The sequence below is a fragment of the Ursus maritimus genome, unplaced genomic scaffold, assembly GCF_017311325.1.
Source record: "Ursus maritimus isolate PB19 unplaced genomic scaffold, ASM1731132v1 scaffold_1, whole genome shotgun sequence".
Classification (NCBI taxonomy): Eukaryota; Metazoa; Chordata; class Mammalia; order Carnivora; family Ursidae; genus Ursus; species Ursus maritimus.
In genome coordinates, this window is record NW_024423343.1 from 27312996 (window position 1) to 27334853 (window position 21858).

General features: G+C 38.4%; 1 protein-coding gene across 1 annotated transcript in view; it reads right to left on the reverse strand.

The window, feature by feature from the left end:
- PIKFYVE (phosphoinositide kinase, FYVE-type zinc finger containing) overlaps positions 1-21858 on the reverse strand; it is a 77738-nt gene that overhangs the window by 19365 nt on the left and 36515 nt on the right. The window contains exons 17-29 of the mRNA XM_008687449.2: positions 20476-20583; positions 16626-16766; positions 15845-15971; positions 14404-15569; positions 12380-12480; positions 10956-11027; positions 10146-10317; positions 7675-7853; positions 5978-6091; positions 5497-5605; positions 5239-5393; positions 4075-4165; positions 401-461 (exon numbers count right to left, since the gene is read on the reverse strand). Of these exons, the coding sequence (XP_008685671.2) occupies positions 401-461; positions 4075-4165; positions 5239-5393; positions 5497-5605; positions 5978-6091; positions 7675-7853; positions 10146-10317; positions 10956-11027; positions 12380-12480; positions 14404-15569; positions 15845-15971; positions 16626-16766; positions 20476-20583 (2596 nt within the window). The remainder of the gene's footprint in view (positions 1-400; positions 462-4074; positions 4166-5238; positions 5394-5496; positions 5606-5977; positions 6092-7674; positions 7854-10145; positions 10318-10955; positions 11028-12379; positions 12481-14403; positions 15570-15844; positions 15972-16625; positions 16767-20475; positions 20584-21858) is intronic.

Below are 21858 nucleotides of genomic sequence, written 5' to 3' on the forward strand. Positions count from 1 at the left end.
AGGATGGCACCAAGTTATTCAAAAAAATACTGTGAAAGACAGCTGAGGTCTAAGAAAGATTTCAGTGACATAAAAACATAAACTTTCCAATGTTTTTGCAGTTAAACCTGCTGACTTTGAAACAAGCAAAACAAAAATTCAATTTCCTTTTTTTCTTTGCTATTCCCCAACAGCAACCATCTCTATATATCGTGTATTTCTATATCCTAACTTATTTTCTTGTAATATACTTGAAGATAATCTTAAACTAACAGTACTACAATACTCTACAGGAAGAGGGAAAAAAGTCTAGAACAATGCATCAGAAAAAATTCTCAAAATTAGCCACTGAAATAACTTACAGAGACTAAGAAATTTCTTTAAATCCAACAGCAAGTGATCACCAGACTCAAGGACCAACCTTTTTCTCCATTTTGAAGTCCTGGAGAAATATTTCTTGGAGCTGCATCCATCGTACTTATCTGTAGAAAAGTAAATACTTTATTCTTAAGGAAACATTAAAATCACATTTTTTAAATTTTCTAACCTTAAGCCTCTTAAGAATCATTAAGACACTCAGCTTTTGGGGCGCCTGGGTGGCACAGCGGTTAAGCGTCTGCCTTCCGCTCAGGGCGTGATCCTGGCGTTATGGGATCGAGCCCCACATCAGGCTCTTCCGCTATGAGCCTGCTTCTTCCTCTCCCACTCCCCCTGCTTGTGTTCCCTCTCTCTCTGGCTATCTCTATCTCTGTCGAATAAATAAATAAAATATTTAAAAAAAAAAAAGACACTCAGCTTTTGTTTATGTGGGTTATAACTTTTGATTTTTACCTTATTAGAAATTAAAACTGAGAAAGTTTTAGAATATTATTAATTCATTTTAAAAATAATAAACCCTTACATGTTAACATAAATAACATTTTTAAATTTAAAAATACCTATTTACCAAAAAAAAAAAAAAAAAAAAAAAGGTAAAAGTGGCACTGTTTTACACTTTTGCAAATACTTTAATGTCTAGCAGACAGCTAGATTCATCTCTGGCTTCTGCATTTAATCTGTTGAGCTATATTATTGTGATTGAAGAGTAAAAAGGAAATCTAGTAGCCACATGTGTGATGATGAGCACTGGGTGTTATACACAACTAATGAATCATTGAACACTACATCGAAAACTAATAATGTATTATATGTTGGCTAATTGAACATAATAAAAAAATAAATGAATAAAAAAAAACAAAAGGAAGGAAAGGGAAGGGAAGGGAAGGGAAGGGAAGGGAGGGAGGGAGGGAGGGAGGGAGGGAGGGAGGAAGGAAGGAAGGAAGGAAGGAAGGAAGGAAGGAAGGAAGGAAGAGGAAAGGAGAAAAGAAAAGAAAGAAAAAGGGAAATAATGCAGAGCCCTTGAAGCGACTTAAACCCCCAGGGGTCCTTGAACTACACTTGGAGAATCATGCTCTAAACAGAAGCTCACTCCCTAGCATTAAAGCATCTAAAAACTACTTACGATTACCGATTAAATTTAGTAATCTTTTATTATCCACTGGACTTATTCGAGTCCCATTATCCATAGGTAAGATATATTTTGCATCATTATAAACCCTGTACAAAATTTGACTACAAAGTCATTTCTAGATGGCTACTTAGAACATTCTTAGATTTGCTCACCATACCAGAGAGACCTCCCTGGCCACCCTATATAAAATAACCCACCACCATCCACTCCCTTGGCAAGACTCTCCATTTCCCTTATTTTTTTTTCTTCATAACCTTTTTCCCATTTGTTTTTTAAAAGTTTATTGTTCACTGGTTTATTGTCAGTCTCCTCCTCATTAGACAAATGTTCCACAAGGATAGTAACTATGGCCTTTGTTCAGAACTATATGCCTTGGGGCGCCTGTGTGGCTCAGTCGGTTAAGCGGCTGATAATATGTCAAGATCTCAGGGTCCTGGGATCGAGCCCCACATGGGACTCCCTGCTCAGCAGAGAACCTGCTTCTCCCTCTCCTCCCTGCTTGTGCTCTATCTCTCTCTCTCATAAATAAATAAATAAATAAATAAATAAATAAATAAATAAATAAAATCTTTAATAAAAAAAAACCTATATATGCCTTAAACCTAGAATACTGCCTAAAAGTACTCAAAAACTAGTTACCGAAAGAAAATACAAGCAGTGCTACAAATTTTCAAATCAACTTTCAAGCCTTCGAAAAGATGATCATCTACTGAATGATTTTGTATTTTCAATTCTGTGTCTATATATTATCATTAAAGGTCTTACACCACTAGCTTTGCAGCTTCTTCAGTGGGCAAATGGAAAAGCAACTAACAGTCTGTGTTAGCCATTAATAGCCCTAGATTAGTTGGCAAATACTAACATACAAATCATCTTCGGGACCTCTTACTCTAATTCTCACCTAAACTTTAAGGAAAAGTGATTCCTACACAGTTGTTTCTTTTTTTTTTTTTTTTAAGATTTTATTTATTTATTCGACAGAGATAGAGACAGCCAGAGAGAGAGGGAACACAAGCAGGGGGAGTGGGAGAGGAAGAAGCAGGCTCATAATGGAGGAGCCTGATGTGGGGCTCAATCCCATAACGCCGGGATCACGCCCTGAGCCGAAGGCAGACGCTTAACCGCTGTGCCACCCAGGCGCCCCCCTACACAGTTGTTTCTGAGACAAAAAAGAAGCATCAAGATCTAAGGCACTTGAATTTATCGTTCTATGAAAACACTTCTCTACAGATACTATATACTTATACAAAAAAAAAAATTCTCTCAAAGTCCCACATCATATCAGTTTATTAAAGGCCTTATGGGACGCCTGGGTTGCACAGCTGGCTGAACACCCAACTCTTGGTTTCGGCTTGGGTTGTGCTCTCAGGGTCATGAGATCAAGCCCCATGACGGGGTCCTTGCTCAGCGTGGAGTCTATTTGGGACTCTCTCCCCCTCTCCCTCTGCCCCTGCCCCTTGCTCATGTTCTCTCACTCTCACTCTCTCCCCCTAAAATAAATAAATAAATTTCAAAAAAAGAGAATATTAAGCCCTTATATTATACTGACATTAATAATTTATCTGAAAATATGGCTCATGCAATAGGCAGAATTCTGGTATACTTGCCACCCCCTTTCCCCAGTTATTCAATCAAGCACTAATCTAAATACTGCTGTGAAGGAATTCTGCACATGTACTTAAGGTCCCAAATCAGTTAACCTTAAAATGGGGCGAGATTATCCAGGTAGTGACCTAACCACACAAGCCCTTCAAACCTGTGTCTAGAGGTCAGAGAAGAGGAACTGGGAAATCGGAAGTGTGCATTGTTATCAGCTTTAAAGATGAAAGGGGGCTCATGGCGAGGAATGCAGGCAGCCTTTAGGAGTTGAGAATGGGCTCTAATCAACTGGCAGCAACAAAAAGTGGGACCTTAGTCCTATAACCACTAGTAGAATTAAATTCTGCCAACAACCTGGTTGAGCTTGGAAGATGACCCTGAGCCTCAGCTAGATAACAGCCTGGCTGAAATCCTGACCTGAGCTATGGGAGACTGAGCAGAGATCCCAGCCACACTCTGCCAGACTCCTGACCCCTGTAAAAGGATAAACCTGTGTGTTAGGCCACAAAGTCTGTGGTGATTCGTTATGCAATTAAGACAAAACTAATACAGTTAGGAAAAGGCAATTAAATCAATGTGCCAAACTAACCCAGCACAGACAGGTCCTTAAGAAAAACTTCTCACTTAAGCACAGAGATAAAGTACACAAAAAACTACATAGTAAAATAAATTAGGACTCTATTATATACTCAAAGCATCCCCAACTTCCCAATTTATGGCACCTACTGCCACCATGATGCTGTCTCCAGTGAAGCCTACAGACAGTAGCTTTTGATAAATGCTTGAAATGAACGAACAATTTTATTTCAAGCAAGATATAAAATTAATCCAGGCCATGTCTCTTTGAAACCTCACAACTGCAAAATGAAAGACTATCGAATATTATTAAAACCATGTATTAAATTACCACTTGTAAGTGTCTTAAGTGAAATTAACTGTAATACTTATATCAGTAAAAGGCCAAAGATGAGACCACATTTCTTTACCTTGCTTTCTTCCCCCTGTCTCAATCTTCCAGGACTTGGAGGAACTGAAGGTCGTTTTCTACCCTTTTCCTGCTGGAAAAGGTCCTGCAATCTATAATTAAAGAGTTGCGGGGTAGAATACAGTTTGTAACTAATATCCTGAATAACATTTACAAATTTTCTCTTTGCAACTGTGAAACCACAATAATTAGATTTTCCTATTCCGATTGCAACAGGTATTAAAATTATACATAATTTTCTTATTTCTAACCAATTAATCAAGAGCTGTGATATGACTGTAGTTATAAAAGAATAACAAGTTATTGTAAGAGACAGCATCATGCAACCAAAAAAAAAAAAAACAAACAAACAAAAAAAAAAAAACAGGAGCTTTAGAGACCAACAGACCTGTGCTCAAAACCCAGCTCTTACAATAACTATACAGCTTAGGGAAATGCCTTAGTCTCTTAGAGCTTCTGTAAAATGGAAACGGTATATACACTGTAGGACTCACAAGACCAAATGAAAGACTGAATGTCCATCTAGGGCCTTACTCATTGCCTGGCATAATGCAGATGCCCCATAAATAAATGCTATAATAATCTAACTGAATGAACTTTTAAATAGCATCAAAGGGAACTATTCCCCCCAATAAAAATTTACATAAAGGTCTAAGACACACATACTAATATATTTAAAAGTCCTGGCCTATATACACAACTAATGAATCATCGAGCCTTACATTGGAAACCGGGGATGTACTGTATGGTGACTAACATAATATAATAAAAAATCATTATAAAATAAATAAATAAATAAATAATAAATAAATGAATAAATATGTTTAAAAAAAAAAAGAAAAAAAAAAAGTCCTGGCCTAAAAACCAATCAACACTCCATGGAATACTAATTCAGGTATATTATATTCAATAAGCACACACACCTTTAAGTATTTGAAGCAGCACTGAAAGCTGCTCTCATCTGTTTTTTTACCTTTACAAACTACCTCAAGATTAGCATATATGTTTTAAATGATGAAGGGGAGGTGGTGACAGAAAAATAAAAACTTCTACAACTTGAGAATTAAATGTAAAATCATAATTAATAAAGGCGTTTAAATTAAAAACATCATGGCAGAGCAAATTTTGCAAAAACATTACAGAAACTCCAGACTGCAATGCATACCTGTTATTCCAAGCCTGTAGCACTTCACAGAGACTTTGCTTCTTGGCAATGAGGGACTCGAAGACGGACTGCAGTTGCTGAGGGGTGTCTACTGAGGAAGACATGAGCCTGGCTTGCATCTTCTCGATCCAGTTCTTGAACTCCCCTTCTTCCATCTACAGGGAAAGAAACAATTCCAGCCGTCTGAGACACACCCCAAAAGAAATTTCTGATAAGTTAATAGTTAACTTTTAAGCTTCCCTCAAAGAAATGAATGACCTCTTTTTGTGCAAAGATATCTTCCATTTTTTCCTCTCTTGTTTTGCTAAATGTATCCATTTTCAAAGACGCAAGTCTTTCATCAACAGCAAGATACACCTGTGAAACCCTAATAAAAAGAAACATTAAACACTTTAGAAAAGTTGGAATTAAATATTCTATCTCACATAGAAAAATTTACAAATTCACAAATTTACAAATTCACACAAAACTTTATATTTTATTGAATTAAGAATCATACACAATTCTGCAACACAAAAAAGACCTAAAAGGATGTACATCAAAATTTTAACAGCTGTTATGTCTAAGAGGGTTTGATTTCTTTTTTATACTTTTATACAGTCTACATTCTTTTTTACATTGGGCATATATATATTTAGAAAAATAGTTAATGAACAAACCTGATATTTTAAAATATGTGTACATTAGAGACAGATGTCTAAATACACAAAAACAGATGATCAAAGATACTAAAACTTACTTTTGAAAGAAGTCCTTCAGATCCTGAAGAAGGGACACTTTTAATGGGGCTTGACGTTTAATGAATATTTTGGGGAGTGGAACACATACTTCAAGAAGCCGAATGGGAGAATAACTGAGAGAAAAAAATACAAGTAATAGTAGAAAAATAAAAAAATTTTAATATCTTGAGTAGAGGTAAACATAAATCCTATGAGGTACAAGACAAAGTTTCTACAAAAACAATTACAAAAATATTGAAAACACTTTCTACCATTATAAATATCTTCCCCAATTCTGGAAGGGTTTTGTCTTATTTCTTCACTGCACTATGACATCATCATGTACCGCCTGAGGCTGCATATAAAGCCAGCCTGGGACATAAATATTTATGAAGGTGAGGAGCCCCTTCCTACAGTTCGCTTAGAAGCACGTCACTTTTCCAGCTCCTGAGGATTCCTCATGAGTCTTTACTCCTCCTGAGTCCCTTATGAGCCCTTCCACCCGCGAGTTTATGTTGTCTAATAAGTGCTACCACCCATCCAGGCGGTAGATTCATGTTTAAAGCTCTTGCTTCCAAAAGGAAATAAGCTCTAATTACCCACATTTCCTGAGGGCCTATTTTGTGTCAGATGTTTTAGGCGCTGAGGATAGAGCACTAAACAAGGCCAAAATTACTGCCCTGGTGATGCGGGAAGAAGGAGACTCAGGCAATAAACAAAGCAAATAGTTAAAACATACACTGTATCAGATAGGAAGCGCTCCAAACTAAAGTAAGCAGGGCCAGTAGGGAGTGCTCCCGCTGGAGTCAGGACAGGGGAAATGTACACAAAGGCCTGTAGGGAGTCAGGAAAAGCAGGCAGGTGGCTAGGGAGCTGGCAGGCAGATCAGGGAGGGAAAAGCAAGCACGACACTCTCAGGAAAGATCCTACCTGAGCTAACCGAGGCTGCAGTGAGGGGACAGGAGCAGGAGGTGAGAACAGAGAGGTACTGAGCAGCCAGAGCCTGGAGGAGCTCACAGGCCCATAAGTGGGCTCACTGACATAGATACCCATGGAGGGGTCTGCAGCAGACAAGTGGTCTGAGCTGATTTTCATTTAACAGAATCACTCTGACCACTATGTTGAGATCAGACTGCAGGGGGCAAGCCAAAGGATAACTGGTCCAGGCCACTGCAATACTCTAGGAAAAGGCCTAACAGAGGCTCAGTCCAGAGTGGGAGTGGAGATGGTCAGAGGTGTTCAGATTCTGGAGAGATTCTGAAGGCAGAGCCTGAAAGCTTTCTCACATCACGTAATATCACAGTGTACCCATTCTGTGAACTCGTGATTTTAGCTCTATCTGGAATATCCAATTAACCTTATGCTAGTTAATGTCTTAACAAAAATTCTAACAAATGCCTACATGCAGAAAACAGTGGTTAAGATTAACACCTGTAGCAGCAGATCTACTAGGTCATATCACAACTTCATCACCTGCCTGCTTGCTAAGTGACTTACAAGCTCGAAAGTGAGGGTAATAATACTATTTCTTAAATTAAGGATTAAATAAAATGACAACACTGAAAGCTCTTAGCACAGAGTATGACCCTTTGCATCTGCAGTGGTATGTGTGGGGAAAAACACACAACACAAATTAATTCAATCTAGTTACAGAAGAAATGTCACAAAGACTTCTAGGGAGTATGCGACTGTATGTAAGATCACTCTGACTTCTTACCTGAAAGATGCCACCATCTGATTATAGGAGAAATACTGGTGATAATCATGGTGGATGGAGTGACCGCATGGCTCAGCATTGGCTCTGCGAGTGTACTGGTGCCCATAAAACCTAAGTTCAAGGTATTTTGCAAATGACATGGACCAGGACTCATTGGAAAGAGCAACAACTGGTGTTACCTGAAATTCAAAAAAAATCACTTGCTATGTAATCACATACTGAGAATCTCTTTTTTAAAAAATAATTTATTTTCTTTCCTAGTACAAATCTAATATATTCTGAATGAAGAAACCTGGAAAAAGAAAGAAATGTTTAAAAGTGGGTAGAGTTAAGGGATGGCTGGGGGAGCCGTATCATTGTATTAGTATATACTAGTATATTTACTTTCTTTCTATGTATGTGTATGTATAATTATATATATACATATATATGTACATATATATGTAAATGAATACAGAGAAGGTACCCAGCCAGTGTATTTTAAATAAAAAATCTTTCCTACAATTAGTTTCATAGTCTTGTATTATTTTTACTTAGCAATGTATCATAAGTATTTTCCCACATAAAATACTCTTATACAGCTTGATTTTTAATAGCCATTATATGGATATATCTAACTAATCCCTACTGATGTGCATTTAAGATATTACAAGTTTTTCTCTATTCTGATGAACTTTCTTGTGTGCGGGGGTGTGCATATATATGTATATGTATACACACACACACAAATATCCATAATTATTTCCTTGGAAAAATTAAGGAAAGTAGGAATTGATAGGCCAAACAGCATGAACATTTATGCAGTCTTTGATACTTTTTGCCACACTGTCTTCCAAAACTGGGGTACTGGGAAGTGCCTGGGTGGCTCAGTCGGTTAAGTGTCTGCCTTCAGCTCAGCTCGATCCTGGGATAGAGCCCCACGTCGGGCTCCCTGCTCAGTGGGGAGTGTGCTTCTCCCTTTTCCTCTGCCTCAACCCCCCACCCCCACCACTTGCCTTCTCTATCTCTCAAGTAAATGAAGAAAATCTTAAAAAAAAACAAAAAAAATGGTGTACTGGTTTACACAATCTCCAACAAGATCTGAGAATACCAATTTCCCCACTTTCTTACCAATCTCGGGAATTATACATCTTTGAAATGTAATTTCTTAAAAACAAAACAAAATAAAACTGCACTTCACTGGTTTTATTTACACGTCTGACTACTGAGTAAAATTTATTTGCACGTCTACCGGCCATTTCTATTAAATTGCTTTGTCATGCCTTTTGCCCTCTTTCTATTATCATGCCTTACAGAAACTTAATACTAAGTATATTACTATTTGGTCATATTATACCTTTTTTGACACATGGAAGTTCTTCATTTTAATCAAGAAAAGATGCTGTACTTTGTCAAATGCTTCTTCTACATCTATTGAGAGGATCATGGGAAGTTTTTCATTTTTGCATAACAAAAACTGTTTGCCTTTTCCTTTCTAACATAACCCCAAAGGCAAAAGTTTTTTTTTTTTTAAATAAAGTACATACACCAAAGCATATAAGATATACATCTAATTTAAGTTATTCATTTAATTCACTGCTCGATCTGCAGAAGTTCACATATTCCACAACAAAATATTATCCTCTGTCTGATAGGAACAAAAAGGCCTATAAGAACAAGTATAAAAAGACAGATAGTTACGAGAAATTATTTCATAGCTGTATGCTTGCTACTGCAGTACGAACAGACTTTGATTTTGCCTTCCTCAACCACTAACGTTGATACAGGTCACACTATTATTTTATCTGTAATATGAGAGTTACATATAATTAGGCAAATATGAGAATCTGCCTTCCAAAAGCACACTCCAAAATAAGCAAATGAAGTTATTAAACTTGGCATATGTTCACTGCAAACAATTTGGATAAAAAGTAAATCTTAAAAGCATAATATTGTCAACCAAGTACTTCCTCCAGAGTGAAAAAAGAAAAGCACACACAAGAAATAAAACACATGGTCTTTTTCTTAAGAGATCAATTTAAACATGGTCTCAGCTGTATCTCTGAAGATAGGAATGTTGATATAAGCTCAACCAGACACAAACATCCTCGCGTACTATCATTACTGTGCTACAAGTCTGTCTCCCCAACTAAAGGACAAGAGCTATGCCCAGGCCCTCACACAGTCCCCCGCACACAGATGGTGCTAAGTAAGTGTTTGCTGAATAAATAAACATAACTGAGAATTGTCAAGATATAATCTCCACAATTTCACTAAACAAGGTATCTATATTTTACCTAAAGACTGATAAATTCTAAAATGGAACCTTCAAGAAACAAACACTAAATGCAATACCCATCCCTGGAAGTTAAAATAAATAAGAGTCCAATGACAAATAAATACAAAATAACACAGACCACCCCCTCCAAAAAGAACTATACAAATAAATAAATGATGTTGTATGAAATAATATGGTAACAGGGCACATTTACCTGTTTGCAGATTCTGCACCAGGAATAGGTAAGAATTGTATGTTGATATCCAGGCACTGGAGAATCCAACTCCTTCAAGATTATCTGCACACAGCCTTGGCCATGGACAAAGCGCCGAATATGATGCACCATAGGGGTATCACAGAACATGCTAGGACACTGATAAGAAGGCCTTTGACAAAAAGAAGGTCCTCACATTAACCATGAAACTGGAAGCAATGTAGAATGAATACTGGCTAATGAGAACCACTGTCCAGAAAGTGCAGTAGCCTCTCTAGAGCAATGATGACCGGTGGACAATCGGTGCAGGGTGCCACTTGCACTGCTCACAGCCAAAGCTCAGCATCCTGTCTTCCGCTACAGCTCAGTGATAGTTTCCACTCCGTAAGCACCTTCTATTTGCTTAGCATTTTGAAAACATCAATTCATTTTACCTATGGAAGTCCATGATACTTCTGGAGCTTGTTATTCCCTGTATAGGGGACTGCTAAAAATTACTTGCTCTTTGTCATGTAAATGGCAGGTGATAGCACTAACACTTAAACCAAGGTCTAGCTGATCTCTCTGCTTCTCCAGCCTCTCATTTCAATCACTGTAAAGGCACACATCCTAAAAAAAAGTCTGAGGAATGAACTAGATAAGACATTCCAGGGTTGAATATGAAATTAATTACTTCTTTGTGTGGTATACTCTGACATGTGGTATCATAAAGAAGGCCACATAATACTCCAAGTCATGCTTATGTCTTAGGTGGAAACTCTGGGCATCAGAAAAGCGTACATGGAACATAAGGAGAAAATTTGTTCTTACCTGAAACAGTATCTCTCTAAAAATATTCCTAATGTAAGATCATTCTTTCCATAAAATTCCATTGTTACAATCCTAAAAGAAGACAACATTTCTTAGGAACACGTCATAAGAATTACCACATAGCTAAGACACTTCATGAGACTACGAAATGACTACCTGTTAGACACGCCCATAATGTAGTGTATTAAAGCAGGTAATATTCTGTTGTTCTACAACAGAGTTAACCTCATCAGATAAAAGAGGTTTGGACTAGCCACACTATAGCTCCTTATCCACTCCCAGTCCATTAGTATCTTATCAAACTACATCAGGATGCAGAAACAATAATAATAAATGAGTAAACAGATGTGAGCTAGGAAGAGGTAAAAGTTTCCTTTACAAAGCCTTTATGTTCTATCACCATAAAATAGAACTCCTGTCTCTGGTCCCTACCTTTACTGAGCATGGAGAACAGCAGCTCACATTCTTCCAGGAGAGCCAATTCCCGATATTATGCCTAGCTTATGAATGCCCACAAATAAGAGAATTCAGCTATAGCCCTGTTGTAACCCACACCTTATTTAAGCCCTGACCTAAGAAGTCCATAAACTCCCACAGAAAACTCCTATGGATTCCTCAGCCCCAAGTCAGTCTGCTAGAGCTATACGGACACTAGGAATCCCTGGTCTCACTGGTAGAAATAAGTGTTTCTGGAGTCCAAAATTAAAATACAGAATACATTCTGTCATGGACACAGCACTCCAAAAACAAGCTTTTAAAATTAAAGCGCATAGTACTTTTAAAACTAAAGATAAACTATGTAATAAGTAGTCTTTTGTGACTATTTTATCATTTTAAACAAATAATTTATAACACTATAAAATGTTTTCCTATCAATCTACTTACAATTAAGTTCTAGGATAAAACCCGTTAATAAGGCCAAAGACCCACTGCCTTTATGAAAATGATGCCTTACGGAAAACCTGCCTAAATTGGACATAATCATCAAAATGCTTAAATCTAGCTTCTATGGGGGTGCCTGGCTGGCTCAGTTGGTGGAGCATGCAACTCCCGATCTCCGAGGTTGTAAATTCGAGCCCCATGTTGGGTGCTTAGATTACTTAAAACTAAAAAATCTTAAAAAAAAAAAAAAAAAGCAAACTAGCTTTTATGTATCAACTTTCTCACTTTTATAAGTACAAATTTCCCTTCCATCCTTCACATCCTTTTCACTCTTGCTCAAGGTACTTCTCATTTACTTCTTACCCATGAACAAATACAAATCTCATATTTAGTTCACAAGTTTAGAAGTTCTATCAATTCATATACAACCAACAGCATGCCATGTACCTAAAAACGGATCCTAATGGCTGAATTTTTTTTTAAAGTTGCTGGAATTCTGTTGTTAAATACAGTGCAATGGTGCAAGAGGAAAAGAACCCTACCAAGGGCTGACGCAGGCACTGGGGGCGTTGCTGGACTGGGCCGAAGAGCTGCTGAAGAGCACGCACAGCCTCTGGTGGTTCACAGGGTTCAGACAGTCCACCTAAGGAGAAGGAGCGGATGAGCACCCAGAAGCGGAAGCACACTCCCACCCCAATGCACGCCTCCAACAGCCAACACATCTCCCTTGATGTGTGAGGCCTCCCATCATCACCGGAAGGGTTTCAGTGAAGACTGAAAACTGCCAGAAACGAAATATAAGGAAGAGGAGCAGTTCACTTCTGAGACAAAACAATCCAAAACGTTTAACTTAAAAGTACAAACAGATGTCTAAATAGCTTGTTTTCCAGAGCGCCTGGGTGGCTCAGTCATTAAGTGTCTGCCTTCAGCACAGGGCGTGATCCCGGAGTCCTGGGATCGAGCCCCACATCAGGCTCCTCCGTTGGGAGCCTGCTTCTTCCTCTCCCACTCCCCCTGCCTGTGTTCCCTCTCGTTGGCTGTCTCTCTCTCAGTCAAATAAATAAAATCTTAAAAAAAAAATAAATAAATAAATAAAAGCTTGTTTTCCTAAATACTCTTTATTACTTATAAAACCGCATTAAATTATTTTGGAAGTAGTTAAACTAAATCCACATGCAACAGTCTGAACTGATGGCTGGATATGACATCGACCTGAGGAATCTAGGTTCTCAGGTACTTATTTACTTGTACTTTAGAGCTGTTCTTGATGATTACAAAGGCAATATTTGAAAATATTTGAAAATCAAACAGTACAGAGGTATGTGAAGAAGTTCAAGAAATACATAAAGCCTCTCCTCCTTTGACGCTACCCCACCTCCCAAAATGATAACCTTGACTCTGGGGTTAAAAACCATGCATTCCTTTGAGACTTCACAGGCATTTACACACAAAAACACCCACATATCAATACACAGGTGATTCTGTTTTTATAAAAATGAGAGGATGCTTCATACAACACTACTTGCTTTTTAACACTTGAAAATATATCATGGGCTCTATCTGGGTTATTCAGTGAGATCTAACTCATCCTTTTTACTGCAAAAAACTAGAAACAAGGCTTCAGCAAATATCCTTGTACATATATTCCTACAAAATATAAGCATCCTTATATAAAATGCTTACTTATTTCCACAGAACATGTTATAAAAGATTGGAATCCTGGACCATAGGTATATACCTGTACAGGGAAACTAAAACGGATCTCCCTATAACTTTCTATAAATTTACATAAATGTATATAAACACAAATTTACATGCAATTTATTATAGGTATTTTTCCACAGCGCATTAACTATGGCTCTTATCACTTTCCTTTTTTGCCAAACTCACAAACACTAGTGTACCACATAGAAAACAGTGTCCTGTTATTATTTAGCACTTCCCCAACTCTCAGTGAAATTAGGCAACTTTTTATTTGTTCTATTAAACAATTTCATATCCTCATTTGGAGACGGATTTTTTCATTAGTTTTATTACAAACACTATTAATAATATGTCCATGAGCCAATCTTCCTTAATTTCCCCTCAATATCTTTTTAAAAAGAATAAGGGCACTATCATACTTAAATAACAGGAAGTGTCTTATGCTAAATAATCTGACATTTTCTAAAAACACGTCATTTTCTGAAGGAAACTTCCGTCACGCTCCCTCTCACAAGCATTAAAAGGATCGAGGACGCAACACACCACACCCAAGTCAGCCTGCCACAAATTTTACTTAGCTCCACCCTTCCCTCTACCCCTAAGCTCTTCCTATACTTGAACTATGAGGTCTGCGTGAAAAGTTCAAAACCCAGTTTCATGACTTGATACTCCTATTTCATACTTAAAGCAATACCTAAGCCAACAGACTCAAGGCAAAAAAAAAAAAATTTAGGAAGAAATATTTACTAAATCTGTAGGCAATCTGTCATATTTGTGGGGTTTTTTTTTGTTTTTTTGTAAACATGCCACAGCACAGTTTTTCAACACATTCTGAACACGCACCCAAAGTGGTCTGCCTCACCTTTGTGGACCACACCGCGTCATTCGGAATTAACCCTTTCTCTTCATCCATCTCCATTCTGCTTCCCGATCTGCCGCTTGCCATGCCAGGTGCTTCCTTTGAATGAGCAAAAGGGTCTGCGTGTTTTTGCTGAATTCTTCCTCCTCTGGCCCGATAGTCAGCCAGCATTCTCCCCAAGCTCTGGCTATCCCCAAGATGCTCAGCAATTCTAGTGCTCACTAGCTCGTGCGAGGGCAAGACTTGAATGGACTTGGCCTGAATACTTCCATTCATGCCCTGAAGGCCGGACAGGTCCCTAAGCAGCTGCTTCTTCCGTCTGCTCTCCATTTCTTTGAACTCTTTGTTGAGGAGAGGAGACCAGTAAACCTGCTCTGCGAAATAATCTCGGGTGGAGCATCTCATCCCCTTTTCAGTCAGAAGGAAGGGCTCCCGGAATGTGATTACTGGGGAGATACAGAGGATCACATCTTTCAACTCCTGTTTAAAGGCCAAAGAATAAGTCTTTCGTTTATCCTCAGAAGAGGTAACCTCCTCAGTAACATACAATCCAGTGTCGTCCTGTAAAGGGTCTCGAAAGGCTCTCATCTGGCCTTTGGGATCCTGCAGCTCGTCGGCGAGCTGCAAGGGCTCCGGCTGCTCAGGGCCCATGGCATCCCGTGGGTCGTCCACGTGCAGCGGCAACAGCGATTCTGGGACCGAGGGAAAGAGCGCGCAGGGGACACCTGCCGCGCAAGCTGCTGTGGCTGTGGCGTACTCCGGCTGCTTCAAAGACCCAACGTCCTGTGCGACGCTTTTATTTTCCTGGTCCCCCTTCTCAAACACAGTCCTTGATTCTAGCAGGCTGCCATCCTCGGAGGGCAGAAGCTCTGGAGGGAAGTCAGGCTCCCGGGGGAGGGGGCTTCCGCTGAATGGCTCCTGTGCTGCCCCGTCTTCCTCCCGCCCCTCAAGCAGAGAATGGAAGGAAGGGTTTTGTGTTAACGTAGGAGGCATAGCAAATTCATCCATGAGGAAGGAGATTTCTAGTTGAGAATGATAAGCTACGCAGATCATAAATATTAGGATTTCCTTTACTCGAGCCAGCTCATAATCTGAGCCTCCTCTGAGCTTGATTGTGCACCCCAGGTGCTGTGGACAGCCTTCAAAAAACATCAGCGTTTTGGTTTGCTCTACAAACAAACACAAAAAGTTTAAGACGACTTAGGCGGCAATCTGTAGGACCAGAGAGAATTACTTCATTATCTTAACCTCTACAAGAGAAAAACCTTTAAGTAAGACCACAGTTGCCAACCCTCATCTAACCACTGCTCAGATACTAGTATTATAACTAGGTATTAACAGATATTAGATATTAGTAGGACAAAGTAAACATTGTAGTACTGATGAGTTTACTCATTTCCTCTTGTCCTCAGTCTCAGGTGAATCTATGCTAAAGATCACTCACCACTAGGTAACTGAAACATCTGCATATAAAATTTGTGACAGGTGCCCAGATGGGGTTTTGTAAGCAGCTGGTCCATCGACATTACTAAATCACCTTGTGTCATCCGACTGATGCGTTCTAAAACTTGCTAGAACACACAAAAACATTACATTACAAAATTAGAGAAGAATAAAATTCTCACTAAATTTTTTCTGGAAGATAAAAATTTAGAAATAAACCTCACAATTTCCTTCATTTTAATTATAAAATTATACAATTCCCTTAATTTTAATTATATAACAAGTTTTTTTGACTCTATATTAGACTACAAGTAGTTGCTTAGTGATCAATATGTGCCCACGAAAACAAACCAGATTCATATTAATAACATTATCAAAAGGTATTTAAGCATCATGCATTGGCACAGGCTACTGGAAGGAGGAAAATTTCCTACAGTTGGCCTCTACTCTGAAGAGGGTAACTTTTCAAGAGAGAGAAAATTTTCTACTTGTACAATTCCCCGAACAAAATGAAAGCTCAACAAGGACTACTTATTAAATAATGTCTATTACACCCTTGGTCTTGTAAACAACTATAATGAGCGCTATATAATTAATTACACTTTCTTCCAGCCTGAGGTTCTCAAATAATGAAATGGCTGTTGTGCCTACTGTCCTACTTTCAATATATGGAACAGCAAATAGATAATTAAAGATCCCTGCATATCAATCATGCGTACATATAAATTTAAAAACTGAGATTTAAAAAAATGATATAAAAATAGAAAAAGAAGAACACTCACTGATTTTACATTAATGACCAAAGTAATGCCATGTTCTAGTAACATGTCTTGGGCAATCCGAGATACTGTTTTTTCAACGAGAACCAAAGTGGGTCGAACATCAACTATTCGCTGAACATAATTCTTCAAGAATTCCCTTTCCTGAGGAAAAAACATCAAAACTATTATACCTGGTACAATTCAAGATCTAGAGATAGTTTGTTAATATAAATCTAAGCCTAAATTCTCTTCATCCACAAATAAGTCCGTAAGCAAGTTACTTCAAACACAACCAACAGTATTATTCATAATTCTGAACTGTTGGTTATGCTAAAAAGTTTCCGGAGAAACTCTATTTTCTGACTCACTAATCTTACTTTGAAGGATTTTCAGTTCTAAATAACTTACAATATGAAAGCCAAGAATCCAATTAGCTCACTCTCTGAGGTTTAAAAAAAAGAAAAAGAATAAAAAGAACTAACCTCGTAACTCCCCACTGAAAGCAATTTCTAATTTTTTAATTATAGATTCCCCCATTATGTTCTGAAATTAACCACAGTAGCTCTTCTTTGGGTACCTGAATAAATAACTCTCTAAAGATGCTATTTCAGCTTCTTCCTCACTTCACTCTCCCAGCAGATCATATTCTACCCAGAACAGCTGAAGATCTAAAACATCACGCTTAATGCAATTGCTTGACGAAGGCTTATTTTCAAAGCAAATGAATATCATTAAGTAACGACTGGAATTAAAACAATACAAATCACTGTTTCATCAAATTTCTGGGCTCCACACAGGAGACACCTGACCATGTGAACACGTCTGTCACTTCTGCTCCACGTGCCCAAAAAGTGTGTTCTGAGCAAGTCTATATTCACAGTGAGCGCCAGCAGCCACGGATGAGCCTATTCCTGCGGTGAACCTGCCATGGCGGAGGACAGCTCTACCTCTGTTTTACTGACAGAAACTGGACATTTTTAAAATCTCTCATATTAACAAAACGGATTTTTTCCCCTTGAAATGTGTTAATTTCCTACTCTACTTACTAAATGATAATGTAACAGCATTTTAAATGATTTTATTTGTGCAGCTTCAAAAGTATAACTAGAAGATGTTGATTTTTTTCTTAATTTCTGGGCTTTGGCACAGGAATGGCAAATACACTTCCTCTCAATCCCAACTATAATCAACTGCCATGACTGTACACAAAGCACCCTGTTCCAAAGGAGGCCTGGGCCAGGCCCAGCAAGGACAGAAGATCGGGGAGTAGGCAATGAGCGCGGAGCAGTGTCAGCTCTGTGAAAACTCTGTGATGACACCGGCTGTTATCTCCTTGCTCTTTGCTTCTCTTCCTCCTCCTGATTCTGGCAAACTCTGTTTATCGCATTTTGCTCTACCACGCCTTGCAGATACTGCATCTTTTACAAATTGAAGGTCTGTGGAGACCCTGTGTCAAACTGGTCTACTGGCACCATTTTTCCAACAGCATTTGCTCAACTTTGTATCTGTGTCATATTTTCGTAATTCTCAGAGCTTTTTATACTTTTCCATTATAATTATATTTGTTATGGTAATCTGTAATCAGTGATTATGAACAACCCCCTGGAAGCTTAGATAATGGCTAGTACTTTTTAGCAATAAAGTGTTCCTAAATTAAGGTGTGTATATCTAGATGTATACACACACACACATACACACACACACGCACTTTTTTTTAGATATAACGCTATTTGCATACTTATTAGACTACAGTATAGTGTAAACATAACTTTTATATGCACCAAGAGACCAAACAAGTCATTTGATGGGCTTTGTTGCAATACATTTGATGGCTTTACTGCAGTGGTCTGGAACCAAACCTGCAATCTCTCTGAGGTGTGCCTGTATCTACCAAAATTTCTGCTTCTTCTTTGGTTATTCCACACTGAGTGGACCAAAAAAATAAAAAGAGAGAGAGAAAGAGAGGAAAAAAAATCAGCTGATACTTTCTATCAATTCAAACTAAAAACTTTTATAGGGCAGGTGTTGAAAGTATAATAAACAACATCCCAGAGCACAAACAAGATGTTTTAGGTTATATGTGAATTAAATCATGTTTCTTAAATACATGTTTGCTCAGAGCATATTTCTCTAACACAGACTTCAGTCTGCTAACCTAATTGCAAGAATGGATTTAAAATAGAGTGGATAAATTTAAGTATACTTTTCTGTAAACACTGATCTGTGGATTTCAGTTACCCAGTTCATCCATGACCTGCAATTTTATACATTTTAACAAATGCAATCAGGAAAAGCCTTATAATCAACATAGTTGTGATCTAATCCTATAAAAGTCTTACACTGACACCTTCGGTGAGATCAAGAAAACTCCCAGCATCAAAGAATCTGAGATTCCAAGAACAACAATTGTGTTTTTCCCTATTCCTTATCTCAGTTCACCACTGAGAAGTCATAGTAATTCAGAGCTAGCAGGGATAGTAATGATGTAGTCAAAACCTGATTTTTACTTATACATAGCTAAATTCCAAAGAGGAAACAGCCCCAAGCAACAGAGTCATTAAGCAATAGAGTAGAATTCCATAAAGCACAACTAAGCTTCTTCTGTTGGTGTTCATGAATTCAGTACAAAAGTGCTCCTACTACTCTAGGAAAAACGCGCCTGTCGCCTATGGATTTTCAAGTAATGCTTTTCCCAAATATTTCTGGTATTGAATATAAGAGTTTCTGCTATAATACGATAGACACATTCCTGAAAACTTCCCATTTTGAACAACTGCAAATGAAAATTAATAGTGTTTATGGGAGAAAAGGAGTTGGGGCAAAAAAACTTTAAGCCGACACAACTTCATACCCAGCGCACTAACAAAATAATAATCAGTACCCTAAGAGAGAACTTGGACAGCCCAGACAGGTAGCTCAGCACAGCTGGAGGCTGCCTCAAGGGAAATTTAAAATGTACGAAAGCAACTACAACAGTACAAATAGAAATGGTGCTCTGAGCGGTGGAGCCATTGAGAGGCATCCAGGCAGGGCTGGGGTGCATCTCTCTGAGGGAGAGTCCTTCAAGGAGGAGAGCACATTTAGTTTCTTAAAATAGAGCCAAAAGGGTTCCTGCCTGTGTAGCAGCTGAGCTGAGGTGGATTCTTCTTTCCAGTTGAGGGTCATAATCCTCTGAAGCTAGTCTGGGTCCCCTTAGTTAAGAAAAACCACACAGAAACCAACACAACTTCCATCTGATGTTATTCCCCCTTACCAACCTTGTAAAAGGTAACTGATATTCCAGAAACATGTGTTTTAGTAGGACAGACTATATTAAAAACTAGGTATTGCCACTGGGAATCTGATCAGTTAGAAAAATCCTTAAAGTAAATCAATAACCCAAGCGGACAGAGAGGCCAGAATTTAGTTTCACTTTTTCTTCCATATATTCCCAAAAAGTCATATGTTCCCTTTATCAACTCCGAAAATCTAAAATAAGGAATGACAGAGGTTTTGGTAAGCTTCCAAAGTAATAGATAAAAAATGTCTTTTATAATAAATTTTTTTTTAAAGATTTTATTTATTTGACAGAGACAGCCAGCGAGAGAGGGAACACAAACAGGGGGAGTGGGAGAGGAAGAAGCAGGCTCATAGCGGAGGAGCCTGACGTGGGGCTCGATCCCATAATGCCGGGATCACGCCCTGAGCCGAAGGCAGACGCTTAACAGCTGCGCCACCCAAGCGCCCCTATAATAAATTTTTTAAATGAAACAAAAGTGATCAAGTTTCTTTGCCTGCCAAATGTAATCAGCCGGAATGAGTTGTAAGAGTTTCCAAGCAGTATAGTACACCAAGATCCCTCCAGATCGTTGTTTCAGTAAGAAGTTCTTACCTGAAGCACAATAGGATCAATGCAAGTAAATTTAGTTTCTTCTCTGTAGAGATACTCAATCGAACACTTCAACAGAAGAATTTTGGGATTTTTAATACAAGAATTCATCTACAAAACATGAAATTTGTTAAAAGCTTTTAAAGTTTGCACTTTATAGACCTTCTCTAATCGTATCTTTAAAGTCATACTGCTTATAATTCCTCCTAAATAGACTATCTCTTTATATTTGTATCGAAATACTCTCATTTAGTTCTTTTGTGGTATTCTCTTACATATTTTTTCAAAACAAATTGCTCAGAGAAATGCAGACTTCCTCAAAAATTGGCTTTGTTTCACTGATTCTATTTCAACCTAATCCTCTACACTCTTTAAAAGTTTTTTTTCTAATATTACAAGAAAAGATATCAAGCCCTGGGTATGGAGGAGAGGGGCTTAAAGACAGAATACCTCACGAACACATAGAGATCAGCAACTTTGAAAGCATAATTTAACCTTTCTAAGAAGGACAAAGGAGGGAGAAAAGAATTAAAACACCTCCTGAAGAGATTCCAAGCAGTCAGAAATTGGCAAGCCAAACTGGGTAACAAGAAGTCAAAACAGAAAACCTTAAAGTGTATCCAGAAGCGCAGATTCAAACAATACCCCCATGCAACTAAAGCCCCAGGCCCAGCAGCCCAGCCCAGGAGGTTTCAGACGGACCGTGCTTATACACTCCGAACTGGCACATGGTCTTAGAACAGAGAACACGTCAGTTGGGGAACTGCATTTAGGGATTTTTTTTTTAGCAACTGCAAATTAAAGACTATCTCTAAATATGGTCAGTGGAGCAAGACAGTCAGTCATGCATATGTTTCTACCACTCCCACATACAATTTTCAATTCTGGAGATAAGCTCAACTTACTTTCCTCTTAATTCAACAGAGATCATTTAATTTCGCTTAAATTAATACTTTGATGGGTAATGTGTCCGTTTTAATAAGACTCTATGTAGAAACACTGACATTGGATCAAATCTAAGCTTAGTTTTATTTATCTATGGTCACTAACAATTTTCGGGAGGCTTCGTGCCTTACAAAAAAATGAATTAGTCTCTGCTTAGAAAAGAGTGAAAACAGGACTGTAGTTCACCCACCCCACCAAGTTGCTCAGGCCAGAAATCTACCTGAGCTCTCACTGTAACCAAATCAGTATCCCCAGAGGTGGGGGTCGGGGTGTCTCTATTTGCAGTGGGTTCCACCCCAGAGTGATTCGGAAGCACAGCAAGTTCGAGAGCACTGCTAGCCTGATGGTTTTTCAAAACCTGAGGACCAACCACTGACAGTGGAGTGGCTACTTTAAAAGCAGCCCCACCTTTCCCTTAGTCCCACACTCCCACTCCCTTAT